The sequence below is a fragment of the Nelumbo lutea genome, chromosome 1 (genome assembly GCF_056320005.1).
Source record: "Nelumbo lutea isolate HS-2025 chromosome 1, American lotus-T2T, whole genome shotgun sequence".
Lineage (NCBI taxonomy): Eukaryota > Viridiplantae > Streptophyta > Magnoliopsida > Proteales > Nelumbonaceae > Nelumbo > Nelumbo lutea.
The window spans coordinates 206,071,302-206,087,749 of NC_142684.1; the positions used below are offsets into that span (position 1 = coordinate 206,071,302).

At 34.8% G+C, this 16,448-nt stretch overlaps 1 protein-coding gene across 3 annotated transcripts in view; it reads left to right on the top strand.

The window, feature by feature from the left end:
• Window positions 1-10,969: 10,969 nt before the first annotated feature.
• Window positions 10,970-16,448, top strand: part of ALG12 (homolog of asparagine-linked glycosylation 12) — a 110,330-nt gene continuing 104,851 nt past the window's right edge. For 2 of the 3 annotated variants that reach the window (XM_088962527.1, XM_088962529.1), the window contains exons 1-5: window positions 10,970-11,286; window positions 11,365-11,450; window positions 11,736-11,777; window positions 11,892-11,937; window positions 14,476-14,562. In XM_088962527.1, the coding sequence (XP_088818653.1) occupies window positions 11,250-11,286; window positions 11,365-11,450; window positions 11,736-11,777; window positions 11,892-11,937; window positions 14,476-14,562 (298 nt within the window). In that variant the 5' untranslated portion in view covers window positions 10,970-11,249. The remainder of the gene's footprint in view (window positions 11,287-11,364; window positions 11,451-11,735; window positions 11,778-11,891; window positions 11,938-14,475; window positions 14,563-16,448) is intronic. The other variant, XM_088962528.1, reaches the window with a different exon arrangement.

Sequence of the window (16,448 nt, forward strand, 5' to 3'; positions counted from 1 at the left end):
GACTTTGTTTTATATATAGCTTAAATTATAGGTCACAGTCGCACTCTTCACAATTGTGTTTGGTATTATTGCAGTTTATACCGGAAATATTTGGGGTTGATTGATACAAATTGGTGAGAAATATGTATTGTTATATAAAATGCAATTGTCACTTCAACTAGAAAAATGCATGTGGGATTGATCATTGTTGATGTTTATAGTTGAAATACTTTGATGTTCAGGTAGAAACAACAATTTATATTGATCAACCCAAAACACAGAACAGCAAGGGCATCAAACACAACCCATATCATCATATGATTAGGCTTAAATTTTCACAAAATTGTTCAGGCATAGACGTACCAATTTAAGGCTAGGTGTTCTATCACTATACTGAACTAATTTCTATGTTAAATTTTTGGTAGATTACATTTACAAACCCATAACCTATTTGGTTGTTGAGTAGGGGTGGACACGAATCAAGCTTTAATTTTCATAAGTTATTCACACTCAGCCCGTGAGAAGCTTGATTTGGATCAGCCTAAACCAAGCTTCAAGCCTAATATATAGGCTCATTTGCTAATCAAGCCTAATGAAGCTCATAAGGCTTCTTAGCCTAATCGAGTAGGTAGCTTGGCTCACAGTCAAGCTCAAGCATAGCAGAGCTTGAATATATGACCTTTTGAGTGGAATGGAATTTGAGTTAAAATCTCTAGTTCAAATCAAGCTTGAATTCAAACTCGAGCTTCATGTTTTTCTAATGAACTGAGCTCAAATAACCTTAGATTTGGATTGGCTTGGCTCAAACCCACCCCTACTGGTGAGGTGATGTTGAGAGAGGACATATCACACATTACTTTGAATGATAAGTTTCACTCCAATAGCTTCTTGTTATATGACCCAAATAACCTTTTAATCTTCTCCCCCAAAGAGCTCAATAGTTTTAAAGGGAGACATTTAATTAAGCTAAAATGGCCAGATTAAATTATCCATTACTTTGTTTTTCAATGGATAAAATAATTAAGGAATAAAATATTCAAGTGTATAATAAACAATAAAACTTCAGCTTCATCCCATTAAGGAGATTGCAATCTCCCCAACAACAATTCATTCATTGAAAGAGCAATATGTGATTCAATTCATCTACTTCATCTGTTATTAATGGAATGACCCATTACTCATCAAATACATGCCCAATTAGAGGATGTTTCAAAAAGGGCACTTCAAATCAGCTAAAATTCGCCCTCAAAATAGCTGAAGGAAATAAGTCGATTAGTGAAGGAAGTGACGTCCTTAAGGAGAAAGAATATAATTCTTACTTACAATGCTTGGATAAAGAACTTTGAAGGTCATTTAAGGCTGCATTTGGCATTTCTTACTTAAACAACTTATCTCCTTTTTACAGTTAATTAAAGTGCATCTACTAATACTGAGTTTTTAACTACAAAAAGAAGATAAATCCTTAAAATAAGGAATGCTAAATGCAGCCTTAAGTTTATCCAACTCCATTTCAAATTTATACATCCATTGATCCCATCCTGATTTGGATCTTCAAGTGTGCATTAAACGTATGGCAGGATCATTATCCGCTCCAAATAATATTTGTAAATTGTGATCCATACCCAGTAATAGTATTTGGGTTTGGAGTATAATAGCTCTAACTTCTAAATTCCTACCTCACGTGGAATTTGGAAATATATGGAATTCATTCATAGCTGGATATCCAACCAACCTAAAGGACTTTGATAAGCTCGTTACCATAATCTTCAATTTGTGACCTTTATTTTATGTTTAATTATTAATTTAGGTTTTGAAGTGGTTCTGAAATTGCATTAACGATAAAAAATATATAATTACATATGGGCCATGTCAAAAATCTGATTTTAATTAAATTCTCCGGGTTGGGGGGTAATAAGCTAATAATTCCGAATCCCTACCCCTAGCAGAATTTTGAAATATATGGAATTCATTTCCAATTTCATAGCCGGATCCAACCACAATCTAGTAGATTTTGATAAGCTGGTTAACATGATATGCAATTTGTGGCCTCTATTTTATGATTGGTGATTAATCCAAGGTTAGAGTATTTATCAAATTGCATTTTATTGAAAAATTACTTTACAGTTCCTGTTTTAAATAGACTTAAGCTCAGTTTGGAAGGAGTACAAATACAAGTACAAATATGTAGAGTGCAAAATCTTGCATTTTTGTATTATTTTATATGTATTTATACTGTACATATTGTATTTGTACTCTTTCTGAACTGAACCTTAACAAAAAAAAATTATTGAAGGCATTAATATTGGTTATTATTAGATTATTTTAATTAAAACTATTAATTTTAAAATACATAATTCATAATTAGTAATGTATAAAAGAAAGAGAGTTTTTAATAGGTAAGTTATATTGGTTGGTAAGAAAAATAAAAGTAAAAAATGAGGGGAGAGAGAGATTTGGTTATGGACTTTGGCATATATATATATATATATATATATAATGTAAATACTAAATACATATATAATAATACTTTTCAAATCTCTATATTATAGTGTACCCTTTTGAATATGTAATATATGTTAAGTTATAATTATATTATATTTAGTATAATATAGAAACATTATGTATTATATTATTTTATAATAATATATATTGCAAAAATATATATTTTCATTATTATAACATATTTATATCAACATTAGATGATATTATGCTACATTGGATTATAATGTTAATTTTTTGTTTGATATAATATTATGTATACTATAATAAACATTATTTTATTACTTCAAAATATTATATTATATACAGAGGCATGTTGGACTTCTATGGTCTATGACAGAACTATTGAATGACCATATTGTCAAATTTGATAGTTTACTAGAAAAGTGTTTCCACCTAAGCTTTTCACTAGTGATGTGTTTCTTGGAAAAATGGATAACGGCCAAAAAAAAAAAAACCATTCTTCAACCATTTCATGCAAAACTGCATTTGGTTTCGTTGCATGACACGTCGACAGTAAAAAACAAGTGCCTAAAAACGCATTTGGCACCATGGCATTTTTGTTCTGCATTTTTTTCTTTCATGCAATACATGTGTATGGCTTTATTATAATCTAACAGCCATGTATGCAGGGAGTTCAGATCTGCGCCCCACAACGTTCTACAGTACATCTCTGCCGTGTATTTAGAACATCTCCCTATGATGATACCATCATTTTTTATACAATCATCAGGAGATGTTCCAAATACAAGACAGGGATGTGTTATGGGATGTTGTGGGGTGCAGATCTGAACTCATATGCACGAGACAATAATGATTGAAGGAAGTATTCTCAAAGTAGAAGGCTTGGTTCAAAAGTAACAATGATGCCATAAAATATATTGAGGCAAGGACATATACAGAAGGCTTGGTTCAACTAGCCATGTGATGTAGTTTTCATTAAATTTTGTTGAAATGTATGGTTGCATGGCTGGTTCAACATTTTGGGTTAATTTGCTATGTGGGGATAAATAAAACCAAACTACAAGGACAATTTGTAATTCTTTTCTTTCATGATCAAAATAGGTTAATCCATGATGTCATAATTAAATAATACAAATATAAAATATAAATAAGTACAACTTATAATAAATAAAAAAGTTGGTATATTTCTACTATTTTATATTAATCGTATTAAAGGAAAATAAACATGTTAAAAACTATTTTCACTAATGATGTAAATGAAATACAAAATTTAAAACCAAATAAAAAATAAAATTGTTTTCCTATTTGATGGTAAGTCAAAAGTTCAACCTTTTAAGTAAATGTGTCAACCCTTGATGTCATAATTAAATATAAAAGTTAAAAAATAAAAATATAAAAATTTTATAGAAAACACTTGGGCACAACTCTAATACTATATATTTATCATATTAAACAAAAAATAAGTGTGACAAACAATTATTAATTTCATATAAAAATGTAAAAAAAAAAAAAGATTGGACACATGTGTCTTTTAAAATTGCCATGTGCAAAATCATGTGTATTTGCTAGTGCATATATACATAAAAATGGCAACCAATGACTTAAGTCTAGCCCAACTTGGGGTTAGATGACTCCCAAGTTTGCCAACCCAAGCTAGACAAAAAAGAACGACCTTGCTTGTGCTTGGGTGGGATGATAATGTTTAGAAGTTTTCTTATTCCTGTTTTGCACTTCTAGTTTCCATTTGGGCTTTACATTATAATCTAGACATTAAATAGAATAAAAGAAAAGTACACAAAAATGTCATTTTGCGAGGGCATACCTACACTATTATTAAAAGTACAAATGAGCATGCGGAAGTTTTCTTGACTAAAATATGCTTATACTTGATTATTGTCCCTATCTAATTGTGAGGGCACAAAATGAACTTTGAATTACTATTTTCACCTCATTTAATACACTTTTATTAAGTCTTATGTTTTTTATGACCAATAAATTTTACTAATTGGATTTATATCCAATATTTTTAATAGTATATAACACATGTCTTTTCTTTTAAAACTGATCAAAATGAAACCATTCTTTCTGTATAGGTGGAAAGTAAGCAATTTAAATGGGTCAGCTCATAATATCATAATTAAATAATAAAATTTTAAAATAGAAATAAATACAACAAATTATAAAAATGAAAAAACAAATTGTAAGAAAAATGGCACATCTATATTTTTTATATTAATCACACTAAAGAAAAATAAGTGTAACAAATAATAATTATTTTTACTGATGATGAAAATGAAATACAATATTTAAACCCAAATCTAAAATGAAATTTTCTTCCTATTTGGTAGTAGGTCAACAATTCAACATTTTATGTCAAATTTGTGAACCTTTAATATTATAATTAAATAATAAAAATAAAATTAAGGTAAAAACACAAAAAATAAATATGATAAACTAGAATTATTTTTGTGCATACAAAATATAAAAAAAGGACATGTATATTTGCATTTTTATTGTCATAGCCATGTTACTAATATAAAAAAAGGACATATAAAATGGACACATGTTACTAATATCATTATTGTCATAGTCATCATCTAAAATTGACACATGCAAAAGGACATGTATATTTGCTACTACATATATACATACATAAATACGGGGCAATAATGTATTTCCATTTTTATTTTTATTTGATTAAATTTGTTTATATAACATTTGGTAAAATTTAGTTTCTGGTTCAAGTACTGTGATACTAGAAAGTCATGATACCAAAAAACTTATAACTAATAAACTTGTATTATAAAAGTGTTGAGTCTATATTTGGTCCCAAACACAAGGTCCCAATGACCAGTCTCAACAACCATTGTAGCTATTAAAAAAAAAATACCATTGTAGCTATACATCGGGAACATATCACTATGATGGACAAAGGAAATGTTCCCAATGCACAACAACAATGGTTATTGGGACCTGTTTGTTGGGATTAGATCTATACTCAAAAGTGTTAGCCAATCAGATGGTTATTTATTAAGGGGAAAGTTTCTTAATGTATCCCTATAGTTCGAGAAATTGATTAACTCTACCTTATTATTTACATATTGTCTTAAAGTACTATAAAGTTTTTCTAACAAATGTCTAAAACCTCCCTTCTTGTTAACTTTTAGTCACACTCCATTTACATGTGACGTCACATGAGTGATATATTATTTAAAAATTCCTAAAATACCCCATTATGGTTATGGTGTCAAATTGCAAAGGACCAAAAAACCCACTTCTAAGTCCACTCCATCTTTGTCTCTATCTCCATCTCATTGGTGCACACATTCATGGATAAGGTGCTATTCATGAGCAAGGTTCTAGTAGTTTGTGTGATTATGGACCATAATCAGGCTTGGTGCTTGTGACAATGTAGCCGATGACAAGCCCATGTCGTCGGACTCCCCTGTACCACTTTGGTCCAATCCTCTTGAGTTTTGCATCAGTGAAAACCAGCCTTCTTGAACCACTAGAGGCACTTCTTCTTTAGGGAACAACATCTAGAGGTCTTCCAAGTATTTTTTAGAGCCAGAAAGTCGGATAAATAGAGCCTATGATACACACCATTCCTCCCTTCTTCACTACCCTATAAGCCTCTGCGATCCTTCTCTATGGATCTGGCCAATATTCAATGTTGTGCATACAAAGTTTATCAAATTAATTAAAAACCTCTAAAGAAAGAAGGAATAAAATAAAGAAATAGTGCATGATGATGATCCAACTACACTAGGGAAAGGGAACTACTTTCATGTGTGTGAGTGCAACTAGGGGTAGCCACAAGCTGAGCTTCTCACGAGCTATTCGACCTTGGTTTGGCTCGGTTTAAACTGAGTTTCGAGCCACGCTCGAGCCTGATACATAGGCTCGTTTTCTAATCGAGCGAGCTTGAGCCTAGTGAAGCTCAGTTCGTGAGACTTGCGATTCTAGTATAATAAATAAATAAATTTTTTATTATATACATATATACTATGGTTTTTAAAAACAAACCGGTGACCGGCCGGCCCATTCTGACAAAAAAAATAAAAAAAAATTAAAAAATTGGAAAATGGTCAAAACCATTTGAACGGTTAACTGGCCAGTTCAGCGGTTTGTTGACAAAAATCAACGATTTTAGGGGAAAAAGCGGTTTTAGAGGAAAACAGAACTGGTCCGGTCCGGTTTTGAAAATAGTGATATATATACATACATACACACATACATACACACACACACACACACACACATACATACATACATACATACATACATACATACATACATACATGCATGCATGCATACATACATGCATGCATATAAATATAAATATATATAAAATAACTGATTTTTATTATTTATAATCATATTTTATTTTTATGTATAATAATAAATATGATTTTTATTATTTATAATAATATTTTTTATTTTTATGTATAATAGTAAATAATTTTTGTATTTCTTAATTATTATTATTTATAATAATATGTATATTTTTTATTTTTATATATATTAATAAATAATTTTTATAATTCTTATTTTGTTGTCGAGCTCGAACTCAAGTCTTTAGCTCGAACAGAGTTCAAGCTTGAGCTCGAGCCTAAGACGAAAACTGAGATCGAACTACTTTCTGCTCCTCTAGAGCTTCGTCCCACATCAACTCTGTCCACATGCCACTCTTTTCAGAATCATAAATTGATGATATCCTATAGTACCAGAAGCCCAATTGTTTATTATGGCAAGACCGCATAGGCTTCTGCGTTCGTGATTCCATGTTGATAAACGAATAAAACTTGACCAATGAACTACTGATGAACACAAACTTCTACCTTCAATCAATTTGAGCTTGAGTTGGTTACTGAAAGTAGCGTTATTGATGAATCTACTTCCCCCTTGAACTCAATTCCTGAAAGCAGCGTTATTTCGAGGGATATTCATTGATAGGCTGAGAGAAGATTTCCACGGTTGGACTGTTCCCTAGAAACCGAAATCGTTGAGCGATGCATTAAGGCTCGGCTTAACGTGGGAATAGGCACAAAGCATTAAGGCTGCACGAAACAAGAAGAACGTGCCGCAAACGCAAAGCAGCATGGCCATCTCTGCTTCCTATATTCGCAACCCAGGCATTTGAATGCCCCTTGCAAAAGCCATGGTTTTCAAAACCGGACGGTCGGACTGGAAAAACCGGGAACCGGTCAGGTGACCACCGGCTTTGGTTTTCCCCAAAATTGAAAATTTGTCCAAAACTGTTGATTTTGGTCAGCAAATCCCTGACCCAGATGGTTAATCGTTAGAACCGTTTGAATGGTTTTGATTGTTTTTTATTTTTTTAATTTTTTTGTCAGAACGGGCTTACTGTTCAGTTCAAACAGTTGGTTCAACCTGATAACTGGACCCCTGATCGATTTGGTCTCCGAATCGTTTTTAAAAACCATGGCAAAAGCTTAGGCCGAACCTCACTCGTACGAGTTACTACCCCTGTCACTAAGACCAACTTCAATTGACAAATCCCTCGACCTGTAGTGGAAAACGAAGGATGATACAAAAATGTTACAAAAACTCTAAGGTTCAGTTTGGAAGCAGTACAAATGCAAATATGTACAGCAGCGTAAATACATACAAAATAATATAAAATATATGGTTTTGCACTCTACATATTTGCATTTATACTCTTTCCAAACTCAGCCTAAAGGAACAAACAACTATTCCTTTAGTTAGTTTTACGGGAATCCCTAAAATTCCTAATGTCTGATATCAAATGATTGTGACATAGCTTTTTCATCATTTGAGTTTTATTTTAAAATTTTGAAGAATAATAGGGGGCAAATTTGACATTTCACTTTTTTTTTTTTCTATTAGTACTTAAGGAGGATGTGATTGTTAGAAAACCTACGAGGCGTACTTTAAGACAATATGTAAAACAATAAGAAATTTGCCCTTTATCAAATACGTAGGGGTTTTGATTAGTTAAAGCCTTTTGGTATCATGTCTTTTCCTTTTCGATAGCATAAAAATTTCGGAGAAGTACATTGCAGCCCACTCCAAAACTTTGAAATTACAACTCCCATAGTCCATTAGTAGCCCTCCCCTATAAACTACATCATGTCCATAGTGAAGGGATGAGAGATCTATCGTATGGACGCCCAAATCTTGTGGAGTTAGGTGGGCGAATTTCAAAAATTTTTCTCTCCCTTCAATTGGAAATCGCATTCTCTATTTAGAAAATCATATTTTCAATGATCAATCTTGAATCATAAATTGAATCAGATCTGAACCAAAAGGAGTAGGAGAGGATTATACATGATACGGATAAATAATATCTCCCAACGAATGTGTTCACGCCCAATGAAGGATCCAAAGACTGCTCCTACTGAAGATGGCGCAGTGTAAGATGGAGCAGAATCAACAGTGTTTTTCTCCAAGAACTCTGTCCTTCGCAAAAGACAACAGGATGGCACGTGAGCATAGCTTTCTATCAATTCTTTCTCAAAGAACTGATGTCAAGATCGAATCTTGACTTTTCCCACAACTGGAGATCGAACTGGATGTCTGGCGGCTACAGGAAGGAGGCGGCAAGAAAGATCTTTGTAGGGTTGCTTAATTATTTCTTCTGTGTTTTTTAGCACTAAAGAGGATGTTAATATCTCATTCTACTAAAGGTTGCCGCCCCTTCCTTCTTTTGTGAACCTAAATGATCAACTCCTAATCCAATTAGGACCTGCTTATCCAAATCATATTTGGATCATACCTCTCTTTAAGTGATAAGGATAAACCCTTATCTTATTTGCAGATTAGATTAGCTTTCTCCTAATCTCATTAGGAGGTTTTTAGATTTGAATCACATTCAGATCTAAACTCTCTGAGTGGATAGGGTCTTGACCCTATCCTATCTGCTAATCCATCTAAGAATTCGCCCCATAATTAACTAATTAAATAACCCAGTTCGAAATAGGCTTTAGGCTCATTAAGCTTATGTGCTCACTTAACCTTCCTAACTGTTGCCCAGTTGGGCTTCCTTGTATGGCGTGGGACCCAAGCATTGATCTACACATCAGCCACATGGGTTCGGCCCAACCTTTGTTACAAGGCCTGGCCAAATACACTGTTATGGACAATGCACCCCCTAAAACCCATCAAATGGGCTTTATGGGCCCAACACTTACCTTAAGCGATCCCTGGGCCAAGCCACCTTGTAACACCTAGGGACTGTGGGCAGATGCAAGATTAGCCCATCAGATATTACCCTCAATGGTCTTACACATAACCTCTCAACCTGTAATGATCATACATTGCCCGACAAGAGAAGACCTCTCCCTCGGCTACAAGGAATAGTGTTGCACTCTCTACTTATATGGATCTCAAGAATTAAAACCTTTTGCAAACCTTTTAGAAACCATAATATATATACTTTTATATCTTATATAAAATATACTTTGTAAAACAAATCTCAACGATTGAAATTGGCTGCTGGCAGTCTTGGTTTCCATCAGTGAGAGTGCATCATCAATCATTACCTTTGTTCGGCAAAGGGGCTGATCCTGTCACTATGATCACCCACTCAGATGAATTCTCAGACTGTCCCAACATACCCAGGTTTTGACCCCCTGTAAGGATCTCACTAGTTTGTACATCAAAGACATTTCAATCCGACACCCAATGCAGTATCATAATCGAGTCTAGGGGTCGGGTGTAACATTCTAGTTTTGCCCATTAATCTCCAAGGTATAGGGCAATACTAAAAATTTGGTCTAGTTCATAGATTCAATTTATCCTACACTGTATGTGCCTAGGGTCTCACCCTGGCAGCTGAGACAGGCCACCCCAACCGACTTGGTGGTACCATAGTGTCAGCCTTATTAGGATAGGTCTCCCTAGACAGACTCACTGGCTGTGAACATTCTAAACTAACACGAGTCTCATTAAGTGTCTAGTTTAAGAGTATTATATAGAAACATACCAATGGAACATGAATCAAATATGCACTTTTATTCATTTACAATAAACTCATAAAGTACATCGTTCTGATTGAAGCTAAGGACATACAAAACTGTCTAATAGATAGATTTGGCATCAATCCACGGTTAGGATTCATCCCACCTGTACGATGGGGCTAAGAATTTTGAGGTGGGCTTAAAAATCATTCTCACCAAAAATTTCCTTTAATACCCAATACAAAATTATCCCAAACACATGTTCAACATAATCTTTGCTTGCACATCTCACCACACCATAAAACCGGGAGTAGGCATCTACTACCAACAAAATGCTTCCATACAAGCTAATGCAGCTGCACATTTGGTACATATCCCATGTCATTATTGATGAGGGGATATGTTCCATATATGCCTCTTCAATGGCCTGTTGGGAGCATTTAATTGGTAGTACATGTACATGAGTGAACCGAAGACAGAGAGACCTACCATGCATAAGGTGTGCGAGCACATGTTAAAACTTGAAATGATGTTTCATTGGGGCGGGTATCTACTATCTAGTGCCAACAGGCGCTTCCAATAGTGTCCCAACAGCTACTGCAGCCTCACATTGGGAACATCCTCCTATCTCGTTTTGTCGGGCGGAGATCTGGACTTCCATCTGAGTTCGTTTCAGGTTCGATCCGAAACTCAAAATTAACGGATCAAATCTGGAACAATACGAGTCCATCCGATCCGTTTGTAGTCCTGTTAATAGTAATAGCCCGTCGACTCCAGTAGAGAAGAGTCAATCAGTAGACCCTCTAAACTCTCTCTCTACTCTCTTCTCCACAATAACAGCGGGAAAACCAAGAACTAGAAGCCATGGATATCAAATCTTCGAAAATTTTCCAGCGCTATGGTGACTTTCTAAGTTTCAGTGTCTGAGTTCGCTCAGAACGCATCTTGAACTCACATTCGTTTCAATGGCTTCTGGTAGGTTGGGATTTGCTGTTGGGATCGATCGCTGCGTTTTACGTTTTCATGGTTCCTTACACAAAGGTTGAAGAAAGTTTCAACGTTCAGGTACTACACCAAAAACCATTAAAACGATTTTTATGTTTCTCTGTCCATGAACCATCAGAGAGTTGCAATTGTTAAGTTCAGACTCAAAAAGACGACAGCTGAGTTGCCATTGCTATAGTTGACACTAAAACATCCATAATCGAAAATTCAACCCTTGTTATTGGATTGATTAGGAAGTTTATACTTATTAGTTTGACTTGTTACATTACGTTGGTTTTCTAGTTCCCTAATCGTTTTTAGAAATAGTTTTTCCCCAACTAATTCTTCTTCTTGCTATTCATGAAGGCAATGCACGATATACTTTATCATCGACATCACCTGGATAAGGTAAGTTATTTGGTCGCCTCAGTCTCTGATTCGTTCTAAAAGCCGATTTGTTTCCAATGAAATTAGGGTTAGACTTGATCGAGTGGGGTTGGTGATGATTGTTGAATTTGGCAGTATGACCATTTGGAGTTTCCTGGAGTTGTTCCTCGTACCTTCATAGGTAGGCTTTGTGTATTTTCATGGATAGCGTTCAGTCTGTTTTTGTTCTATGACCTTTTATTTTTTTAAATAGTGTGTTTGTTCTATTACTTTCATATTTGTTCTTGGTATTCATTCTATTTAATCAGTCTTTTATGTTTTTTTATCTCTTTATGCTCGATGAACTAAAGTTTGACTTAGCAACGAAATTGGATGGAGTTGTTCTGAACCTTTATTTCGCTAGTTTGGTCCAACTTAACTTCCAGAAAAAGTTATTATTTTATTTTATCTGCTTGCTAAGTTCATTTGCTCGTGAACGCAGAAAGTGTGCCATCCAATTAAGAACATATTTTAACCACCAATGACCTATCATTCTAATAGCATTAGCCAAAACGCCCTCAGCTACTAGAGATGAGGATCTTAATGTAATAGCTCTTCCAAGGCAAACAGGAAGGGCCACGCCTGCTACTTCGTGGAATTGGCACTTTCTATACATCACATTAACCATTTGAAGTAATGCAATTGAAGAATAAAAGAGATTGTTGGTTTTACATGCTTGAAAATGTTTTATATGTTTGATTTTAATTTGAATATGCTTTACATGTTATGTTTATGTATTTTAATTTTAGATAATAGGTTTCTTGAAACATTTATTTTAAAATTTAAGTTTTTTATTAATATTATGTTTAATATATTTTTTAATTATTATTATTATTTTTAAAATTTTGACACTTTTTTGTATTTTGTGCCTTGCTTTAAAAGGTGTGTGCCTCAGGCGTAAATTTCCCCTTGTGCTTGTTTTGCACCTTGCACTTTTAAAACATTGGGATTTGCATGGTTGCATATGATCACCACTTATAGAAGATCCCATCGTTATTATTATTTTTGCATATTGTAAGGGTTTATCTTGCCCCACTACACCTCTCAAAGAAAGAACCTCATTGGGAGTAATTGAGAATGAATTTTTTTAGGTAGTGAATATAGGAATATGGGATTTATAGATAATTAACTCAAGGGAGCAACTTAATTGACATCGACATCTGAAATCTTGCACAAACTCAAAGCTCCAAGAAATACCATTAGACTGAGAGAGAAATTATTTGGAAAACAGTGGCAGTTTTAGCCATGGAGATATTGAAGAAGATGAAGGAAAAAAGAGAGAAGAGATCTTTAAACCCTATACATATACTCCAGCCCCAATAAATATTGGGGGGGGGGGGAGCGGAGAAAACGTAACTCCCACATGGACATAAGCTCATTATGAAGATCTTCTAGCACTGCTTCTGTGAAGTTGTCTGCTATAGAATTAATTGATCTGGGGATTCATTTGAATCAGCCATCCACTCTAGAATGTAGTAATCTTTATGCACCATTGTGCAAGGTAGTGGACCAAGAGATTTTGGTCATGGAAAGGAGCTGAACCTGATGTTCAAGTGTGATTTTTTATTTGGTTGGACCTTGGAAGAAGACAGCCAGCTCGTTGGGGTACACCTCCAGCAAAAGAGTAACTAATTTGGTTGGTCTTTCTCTCTTATTTCCAAGTCACTACATGGTGTGCCAAGAGTGAACCTTTGATCTGGGCCATTCGGTTGATGTCCCAAGATTTAACCATTTGTCTGAATTGACCAAGTGAACTCCTAATTTTCAACCATTGCTTTTATTTCATTCAAGTGGTATGCACAGGTTCAACTATTGGTGGGCCTACTCATTAAAAAAAAAAACTATTGGTCTGTGCCATCCAAGTGATGTACCGTTTTCCAACCACAATATGGTTCATGATCAATCAATATGATCCATATATGGTTGGATGGATCTTTAAGTGGTATCCTTTGCAATTCGAAAGTCCTGTGAAATATTGATATGAAATGCTTCAGTTTATTGTGACTGATTTTTGAGATGATGTATTATCACAGATTAAGGTGTCAATTATGTTGGTTGAGCATGAGTATGACGTGCTCTACATGAGAAGTGTAACTTTTTTTTAAGAAGCTTCTAACTTGTTAATCATATATTATATATTATCTACCGATCAAAAAAATATATTATATATTATCTCCTATGAACATTTGTATACTAAAATTTGTTAGTTGCTTAGTCAATGGAGAATTCTAGTGGATCCTATATGGCATTTCTTCTTCAAATTGGGGCAGACTTTATGCAAAGTTTACTAATTTGTTTCCATTATACAATGCTTCTTCCCAATTACTACATTTTTTCCTTTTGGTCTCATGAAATTTATATTGCATACCTTCTCTCTCAATCCCAAAATTTGTTCCGAGTTGTGGGGCACCTTGATAAAGAGTAAATCAGTAAAGCTCTAATTGATGAATTAGCAAAGAATTTTTAGTCTATTGATGCTTTTTTGATCAGTATTTTAATTCATTTTGGCTATCCATTCTTTCCAATTATAGTTTAATCAGCAGCTATCTTTCATTGTGCCATTATGAGAAAAACTGTGTTGGATTGCTTCTATAGGAGCTATTTGTAATCTCTACTAATTATGACTGCATTGTTTAACAATGTGGAAATCACTCATTAGTGACTAATGTCTAATCTGTAGGTGCCTTTCTTGTATCAATTTTGTCATCTCCAGTCACATCGGTAGTTAATTTGTTACACTTGCCGAAGCTTTATGGTCTTATCACAGGTTTGTCGCGTAGACCCTTTGCATGTTTCTTCCAGTCTCTTATGAACAATAGATGTCCATGAAAACATCACTAAACTTTTGCTTGCTGCTGGTATTTATTTTTTTGATAGTAAGTGCAAAGAAAATTTTATTAAAATAAAACAAATCTTACATGATATGGAAAGGGTGATGAGGAGTCTAATTCCTTAAAACAAGTCTAACAACACTTTCTGTGCATAATGGGTTCCTCCTAACCCCAGCTTTACTTTCTGTGGATAATGTTTGGAATTTGGATGATGCATAGTTGTGTAGCCTTTAGGTAGATTATGGTGTATTCTCGTTTCCCACATTGGTGGGAACCTCATGCACTGGGCTGCCCTTTTTTATGGTGTATACCCACTACTTTTCTGTTTGTTGAAACATAGTATGATTTAAAATTATGTGTTACCTAAAGTTTTTGTGGGTTCAAGTCTGGGTGTGGCTGCTTTGTGCAGAAAAAAATGCCAAGTTTAGGTCTGTATCCAATTTACCCATCCCAAGACCCCATATTAGCCGGGATTGATATTTGGTAATGGCCTTTTATTCTCTATACTCCACTATTGATTTCCCAGTTATCAATTTATGCTATGCTAGGGAGTAGGGAGTAACTAACATGCTTCATTTTGGCTTCATGGGGCTACACAATGGTGGTAGCCTGTTCCCCACGTCAGTGCAGTTCATACTAGAGAGAACACAACAGATGTGGGGTGTGTTTAATGTGTTGACCACACCAAGAAGAAGCTATTTATATTAATGAATGTAAAAGGACACTTCTGTCCTTATAATACTATGAATAATGTACTAAGTAAAAAGAATAGAAGAAAGAATGGTACAACAAGAAAGAAAAATTATAATTCAGCCCTTAGTATCTCTGTCTCTACACTCCCCCTCAAACTGATGTAGGGGCACTACCATCAGTATGTGCATTAGAAAGGAATGCCGGGCCCGATTGGAGGGTTTACTTCCCTTTTTGGTGAGACTGATGTAAGTTGAATGGTGAGAATGCTTTTCACCTTCTCATATCTTGTCCTTTTGTCAGTTTTATCTAGAATTGGTTTACTTCCCTTTTTGGGTGCAGGTTGTCTTCTCCTAACAGATTGGAGGGTTTGTTCAGCCCTAGGATCCTATGGAGGTGTACTAGAGCAGCACTACTTTGCACTATTTGGGAGGAAAGAAATGCAAGAATATTTAAAGGAAAAGAAAAAAAATGTAAGGAAGCGTTGGTCGAAACAATAACATTGAGGGTGGCACATTGGGCAAAAAGCTTGAAGTTGTTTTCAGTTTTTAAGGTCGAAAACTTTTTTAGGGTTTGGGGACTTATTGCTGCTTCTTCATCTACAAGACAACAGTTTTTTGAGGCATGGTCTTCTCCAACAGATGGCTGAAAGAAGCTGAACTTTGATGGGAGTTGTGTGGGTAATCCAGGACCCTTATGCATTAGAGGGGCCATTGGAGATGAAGATGGAAACATTATTGCTCTGTACTCCGGTCCTGTGGAGCAGGGTGTTGTGGCAAGGGCAGAGTTTCTAGCTCTAGCATATGGGGTTGAAAAGGCTAAATAGGAGTGAGGTGGAAAACTCAAAGATAACAGAGGGAAGGGTATGAAGATGGGAGAGAAGTGTAATAGGAGGAAAGGTAGAAGATAGAAAGGATAAGACAGAGGGCGACTAATAATCTGGAGTGAAGATGAAGGTTTTGAGTTGGAATATTAGGGGATTGGGAAGTGATTAAAAGAGAAAAGTGGGAGGTGGTATTGCTACAAGAGTCAAAAGTGCAGGAAATTGACAAGAGATGGGTGAGGAGTGTTTGGGGAGGAAGGGGTATTGGTTGGGCTCAGGCTTAGGCTCCATCATGAGGAGCTTTTGGGG